Source organism: Oxyura jamaicensis, chromosome 7 (genome assembly GCF_011077185.1).
Source record: "Oxyura jamaicensis isolate SHBP4307 breed ruddy duck chromosome 7, BPBGC_Ojam_1.0, whole genome shotgun sequence".
Taxonomy (NCBI): domain Eukaryota; kingdom Metazoa; phylum Chordata; class Aves; order Anseriformes; family Anatidae; genus Oxyura; species Oxyura jamaicensis.
Genome location: NC_048899.1, coordinates 16,264,250 through 16,271,480, shown reverse-complemented (window position 1 = coordinate 16,271,480; position 7,231 = coordinate 16,264,250). Strand labels below are relative to the sequence as shown.

At 50.4% G+C, this 7,231-nt stretch overlaps 1 protein-coding gene and 1 long non-coding RNA gene across 2 annotated transcripts in view; one reads left to right on the top strand and one right to left on the bottom strand.

Annotated features, from left to right (window-relative positions):
• The window catches only part of LOC118170232, a 101,090-nt gene that overhangs the window by 23,544 nt on the left and 70,315 nt on the right, over positions 1-7,231 (bottom strand). The window lies entirely within an intron of this gene.
• Positions 209-4,477, top strand: FZD7 (frizzled class receptor 7). Its single transcript, XM_035332324.1, has 2 exons — positions 209-3,000; positions 3,598-4,477. Exon 1 carries the CDS (start codon positions 774-776, stop codon positions 2,493-2,495), a length of 1,722 nt encoding a protein of 573 aa, XP_035188215.1. The 5' UTR covers positions 209-773; the 3' UTR covers positions 2,496-3,000; positions 3,598-4,477.

Genomic DNA, 7,231 nt, shown 5'->3' with positions numbered 1-7,231 from the left:
CCGGCCCGCCCTGCCCTGGCGGCGATGGGGAAAAGTTGGGCGCAACTTCTCCGCCGTGCCCCGGGCCCCGCCCCCGGCGCGCCGCGGGATTGGCGGACGGGCGCGGGGACCGGCGGGCGGGCGCCGGGGATTGGCGGGCGGGCCCCGCGAGGCCCCGCCCCCCGCGAGGTTTGTGAATGGGGCCGGCGGCGGGGGCGTGGCCCGGCGGCGCGCCCGCGCGTATATGGGGCTTTTTGTGCCCGCCGCGGCCGCGGGCCGGGAGCTGCGGGGCGGGCGGTGGCGGCGGGGCCGCGGCCGGAGCGGAAGGCGCGCACAGACTACCCCGGCCGAGCGGCTCGCGGCGGCGCCCGTCGGGAGCGGAGCCGAGCCGAGCCGAGGGGAGGATCGCACCGCATCGCGCAGTAATTGGATTTTCAAAGTTCTTTAAGCCCCCGAGTGCGAGACACGGCTCAGCCGGGCGCGGTGCTAATCCGGTTAGCCGCAACCCAAATCCCCGCCGTCGGGGCTCGGCAGCCGGGGAGCAGCCAGCGCCGCGCCGCCTTCGCCGCGGGACCCTGCGCGGAGCCGGCGAGAGCCGTCGCCGCCGTTTGTGCCCGCGCCTCGCCTCCTCCGGCGAAAGCGACTCGGGAAACTTTCGCCAAGGAAGCGCCGCCGCGCCGCCGGAGCCGAGGCGGCAGCCGCCGAGCCGCGCTCCGCCGCCGCCCTTCGGGCGCTGCCGATGCCCTTGGGGCGTCGCGCCGCCCGGCTCTGAAGGCCTCCCCGGGCCCCCGGCGATGCGGGCCGGAGGAGGAGCAGCGGCCGCCGCCGGCTGCCCCGTCCTGGGCCCGGCCACCCTGCTGCTGGCCGCCCTGCTGGGTGCCCCCCCGGCGGGCGCGGCAGCCCACCAGTACCACGGTGAGAAGGGCATCTCCGTGCCGGACCACGGCTTCTGCCAGCCCATCTCCATCCCGCTCTGCACGGATATCGCCTACAACCAGACCATCCTGCCCAACCTGCTGGGCCACACCAACCAGGAGGACGCGGGGCTGGAGGTGCACCAGTTCTACCCGCTGGTCAAGGTGCAGTGCTCGGCCGAGCTCAAGTTCTTCCTCTGCTCCATGTACGCGCCCGTGTGTACCGTGTTGGAGCAGGCCATCCCACCCTGCCGCTCCCTCTGCGAGCGGGCCCGCCAGGGCTGCGAGGCCCTCATGAACAAGTTCGGCTTCCAGTGGCCAGAGCGGCTCCGCTGTGAGAACTTTCCTGTCCACGGTGCGGGTGAGATCTGCGTGGGGCAGAACACGTCGGATGCCCCGCCGGGTCCTGGAGGGGCTGCGGGCCGGGGTGCCACCGCCCACCCCACGGCCGGCTACCTGCCTGACTTCCTCACCCCACCGCAGCCTGCCTCTGGCTTCTCCTTCTCCTGCCCCCGGCAGCTCAAGGTGCCCCCTTACTTGGGCTACCGGTTCCTGGGGGAACGGGACTGCGGAGCCCCTTGTGAGCCATCGCGACCCAACGGGCTCATGTACTTCAAAGAGGCGGAGGTGCGATTCGCCCGGCTGTGGGTGGGTGTCTGGTCTGTGCTCTGCTGCGCCTCCACCCTCTTCACCGTGCTCACCTACCTGGTGGACATGCGCCGCTTCAGCTACCCCGAGCGGCCCATCATTTTCCTCTCGGGCTGCTACTTCATGGTGGCGGTGGCCTATGCGGCGGGTTTCTTGCTGGAGGAGCGGGTGGTGTGCCTGGAGCGCTTCTCCGAGGATGGCTACCGCACTGTGGCCCAAGGCACCAAGAAAGAAGGCTGCACCATTCTCTTCATGATCCTCTACTTCTTCGGCATGGCTAGCTCCATCTGGTGGGTCATCCTGTCCCTCACCTGGTTCCTGGCTGCTGGCATGAAGTGGGGCCACGAGGCCATCGAGGCCAACTCCCAGTACTTCCATCTGGCTGCCTGGGCTGTGCCTGCTGTCAAAACCATCACCATATTGGCCATGGGGCAGGTAGATGGGGATGTGCTCAGTGGGGTGTGTTATGTAGGTATCTACAGTGTGGACTCGCTGCGAGGCTTTGTGCTGGCACCCTTGTTTGTGTACCTGTTCATTGGCACTTCCTTCTTGCTTGCTGGCTTTGTGTCCCTGTTTCGCATCCGCACCATCATGAAGCATGATGGCACCAAGACAGAGAAACTGGAGAAGCTTATGGTGCGCATCGGGGTCTTCAGTGTCCTCTACACGGTACCTGCCACCATTGTCCTGGCATGTTACTTCTATGAGCAGGCCTTCCGTGGCACCTGGGAGAAGACGTGGCTCCTCCAGACCTGCAAAACCTATGCTGTGCCCTGCCCCAGCCACTTCGCCCCTATGAGCCCAGACTTCACAGTCTTCATGATCAAGTACCTCATGACCATGATTGTTGGTATCACAACTGGCTTTTGGATCTGGTCTGGCAAAACCCTTCAGTCCTGGCGACGCTTCTACCACAGACTGAGCACCGGCAGCAAAGGCGAGACGGCAGTATGAGACTCTCCTGCCCTCCCTGGCGCGCACACATGCACACGCACATACACGAGGAGAGGGATACTCAGCAGAAGGGAGGTAACAGCTCAGCTCCCTGAACACAGAGGAAGGGAGGCTTTTCAAAACTTACTTTCTCCCAGAGGGCTTAAAAAAAATCTTTGCATAAGGGACTACGTGCACTGTGTCCAATGGTGCTCATGCCCAACTAAGTGGAAGAGTACAGAAAGAGAGGCTGTTGCTGGGGGGGGGGGGGGGGGGGCCAGAGTCCTTCACCTGCCAGAAGTCCCCTTCACCTCTCTCTCCCCCATGGCCCTGTGCAGGAAAGCAAAACCAGCCCAACTAAAACCATCCTGCCTCGCTCTGGATGAGCAGGAGGGGAAGCCTGATGTGTTGAGCAGCCCCTGCCGAGAAGTAGCCAAACTCTGAATTGCTTGGGTCAAACTGCGGCACACAGGGCAGCTCCCGAGCCTTAGGTTACTGTCTACTCCTTCAAACGTGGAGCAATCACGTGAGTACTTTATAACCAGCTACAGCCCAGATCATGTGCTGGTGAGGTGCCTGTTCTGTCAACTTACAAGTTCCTTTTTTTTTTTTTTTTTTTTAACCTCAGTGATACCTGTTTTAATGATTTCAAAGTGAGAATTCAGCCCTTGGTCTGTTGTTCTTGCTGCTGTGGGGAAGGAGGGGGTTGCTATTCCACACCCTGAAAAGAAATGACTTGTTGCTTTTCAGCAGAAGGCTTTTCCCCCTTGCCTTTGTTCTAGGAGACAAAGGGGGAAACAAAAGTGTTTTCTGTGTAGAAAGGCATAAGCATGGGATCGTTTTTTATGGGCAAACTAACAAAAAGAAGTCGTTGAGGTTCACCCTTGGATGTGAGGAGCTCACAGAAATAAACATTCCTTTTATGAAAAAGGAGGAGGCAGGATGTTCTCGTACTGTTCAATATGGGTTGCTTTTCTAAGCTGAAGGAAATGCAAGACTTAGAGGGAAAGAAGAGCGTAACTGAGAGCACCTGCCCAAACAAGATCCATTAAAATATATAACACAAAGATACTATTTTTTTTTCTTTCCTTCCCATAAACCTGCTTTCTCTCCTGCTTTGTAGTGAGATTGCTGCAGGTAAAGTCAACACACAGCTGGCTTCTGGGGACAAGAAGAATACTTTTGGCTCATGATGGACCAATTTGCTTGCTCCTCAGATTCCCTGAACTGCATTACAATGACTCAAGGTGCAGGAGGGGGCTGGGGGGGACTGGGTTTTGGTTTTAGAAGAAAACAGTTATCGCAAGGGAGAAGCCTTTTCATTTTAGCTAAAATACAGCTGTTTAAGTTTCCAGTGATCACGTCTTGGAAGGAAGGACACTGAGAAATTAATCATTAAATCAATCGGTTTTGTTTTGAAATGTGACAGATTTTTCTATTAAATTTTTATGTTGACTTTTTTTTGTTTGTTTGTTTTTTACATACTACTCTACCTTTATATTCACTGAAGGGTTGTTTTTATACGTATATATATGTGTGTGTGTGTATTCTTGCCTAAGGACAAAATAGGAAACTCTGGATTTTCAGTAAGTCTCCACCCTATGGCTGCTCTTTTTTTTTTTTTGGTGGGGGGGTGGGGAGGGGGGAATTGTCTGGAGCAAAACTTAAAAAGAGGGGAAAAAATGTTCAGGGTGAGGGTGCAGGCTGCTGGCTGAAGGCATACCAGTAGTCTGGGTGTGAGCAATGGGCCCATCAGCCAAATCCTTCAGTATATCTGATTTCAGACTTACAGGGCTTGAGATTTTGTCTTTTATAATGTGCATGTGGAGAAAAAAGAAAAAAAAAAAAAACACCTGTAAGACAAGTGCAGTATGTATATTTTGTAAATCTCATTTTTTGTAAGAAAATATGTATTTATGTTTTTACTTGATTTTTTTGAAGGTCTGTATGAGGCCCTGCTTCATCCCATGTACAGATCACTAAATAAATGATTTTTAATACAAGGGCTCTGAAATTCTTTTAGTCTTGGAACATGTAGCATGTTGTAGAAGGGGGACAGCTCTGGGAATGTCCTAGCCCTGTCCTGGATCATGTTTGTGTCCGTCCCCCCCAGCTTTGTTGTGGGAGATGGAAGAGATGTTTGGGTAAATGCACAACTGATCAGAAACTCAGCATGACTCGAAACTAGTCTTTCTGAAGTCCTAGCCCCTAACAATAGAAGACAGCATTTTGAGGCTTTTCCAAATGTTTGCCCTTGCATGAGGCTTTCTTCCAGGCTCTGCCTCTTGGTGAAGGCAAGCTGATAAGCCAGTTTCCTTATCTATTAAATAGGGATAATGCTCTCTTCCCATTCCAAATGGACTTTGAAATTGAGGAAATGAAGAGTGCTACAGGTGCTGTAAATTAAATCATAGCTTTTTTCCTCATCTGTGAAATGTTGATAATTTCCAACATTTTATTTGCAATGACTTCATCGTAATTTTTGGGTTCATTACCTTTCCTTTGCCTTAGACTATGACTGTATCAAAAGTTTAGTTGCAAAACAGATCTAAGATAACCACAGCAGCATGCCGTCAGGGTAGCTCTGGTTGCAGTGTTTCACATACTGAGCACACTGTAGCAGTTGCTCTTTCTGGGCACTATTTTATTTGGATGCTGTGCTTTTAAAAAATAACCTTTTACAGTTAAAGTTTATAAACTACTGATTTAAGATACTTTTAGAGCTGGCCCCATTTCTGCTGCCTTTCTAGAAAAGCCCCATCTTTCATTTGAAACCACCGCTATCTGCTCCCTAGAATCTTTCACTTGTCAAATTTCCTTTTTGAAAAGGCCTTTGCTTTCCCATGAGCCAGGCGGCTTCAAACTGCTTTATGACATGAGCTCACTGATAATTGCTGAGGGGTTCACTCCACTCGCTCAGGAAACCTGAACCTTTCTATAAACATTTCCTCCCAGTAATCTGCCAGTGCTGGCCGGAATGAAGGAACGGCTAAAACAGCTCACGCTCAGAAGGACTGGGGAGCAGCGGTGGGACCGGCGCCCCTGTGCTGTGCAGCCACGGCTGCCTTGCTAAACGCAATTAATCCTTAATACATCACAAGCAGCCAAGCTTGCCATTTCTGCAAATCTGCCTATCTCTCTGCTTTTCTCTCCACTTGCTACTCATCCCTGAGAGGTGGATGAGCAACTGCATTTAGGTGTGATAGCTATTTTTTGTCTGTATGTGGAAAAACTTAAATTAGACTTTTTTTTCAGTTCACATGAGACATTCTTATCTAAAAGGAAATGTTTCTGTTACCACCAGAAGTCAGTAAAGTTGTATGCTTTTATTTCAGGATTTCCTATTAGGTACTTCTGGATTTAAAGTCACTTATACAAAACTATCCAAATCCTGGGATTTAACTTGATTTTTTAAATTTGAGACTGTAGGTGAAATTTGATGCTGGTATAAAGTAGGAGCAATGGCTATTAAGTTTTAAGCAGATGTGACTCACATCAAGACTGAATTTGCTCACAGTGGAAACAATTTGGAGAATTTCAAGTAGTGATAGCGTCTGGCCTTCTGGAATAAAAATCTCTACCACCATGCCGATAACGAAATAGCAGTTACTTTCAAAATGGAGTACAAATAAAACAAATCTGTCTCTGAAGCTGTCTGGGAAAAAGGGTGAAAAATAAGCCTTTACTAACCTTTGTGAATCGCTGCAAAAGAATTTTTCTTTGACCAAATTCCCTACCCTTCTCCTTTGACCGATGTGTATGCAGTGTTTTCTGAATCACAAGACCTTGGCAAGTAATAGCTATCACTGACAATTATCCCTGTGAGTTTAGAGCACACACCACGTTTTCATGAAAATACAACACTTCCTGTATGGTTTTTATGTTTCAGAGGCATTAGTGCTACTTTCTATAAGAAAACACTGCTATTTCAGGCAAGTTAAACAACATGCTTGAAAAGTTCTGTAATTCACTAACAGCAGCAGCAACTGAATGTCTACACAGAAAAAAGTGCTCTTATAACACGTCAGTGTTTGTTTGGGTTTATTTTTGGTGCAATACCCACACCAGCGATTGAATGTTTTTGTCTAAGTACTTCACCCACAACCAATAGCTTTGCATGCAAGTAAAAAACCACACACGGTGTTCAGCAACCGGCAACAGTAAACATTATTTATAATTTCTCCTGGGTTTAGAAACCAAATTACTAGCTTGTATTTAAATAGTCTTTTCTTTCTCCATCTCATTCTCACTTCCTTCCAGACCTTACAGGTACTTTCTATACAGTCTCCTCTCTATATTTTCTTTCCACTCCTGTTTGTTATTTAAAAATGTGAATCCAGCTGAAAGAAATTTAGTTTCTTGCTTGGAGAGGAAAAGATGACTCTGAATCTTTCAGCACTATGACTGTTCATTGAGATAGACTATTGCCAAGCCTGTTCTATATAAACCAGGATAATTGTTTCATGCCAACATGAGTGTGTGGTTTTGGCAGCTACAGCACTGCACAGAGTAATATAGGATTGGAAGAATGGCAAGTTCCCAAATGCCCCACTTAGAACTGACAAATTTTGACTAAAATGATGCCCAGACTATAAAATACAAACATCGGGGCTTAACACCACTCAGATGATATTTGCTTTGCAGTTAGAGGACAGGGTGGCTTCTGACACTGCTTAAACCCGAGGTCCAAGGTTGCCCGTTTTGGAAGGCCAGGCACTGCTCATCTCAATACCAAGCCAGTGGGAGCACAACACAGC

What these genes read in the sequence shown, in the direction of transcription:
- FZD7 (XM_035332324.1), top strand. Translation starts at nt 774, where the DNA reads ATGCGGGCCGGAGGAGGAGCAGCGGCCGCCGCCGGCTGCCCCGTCCTG.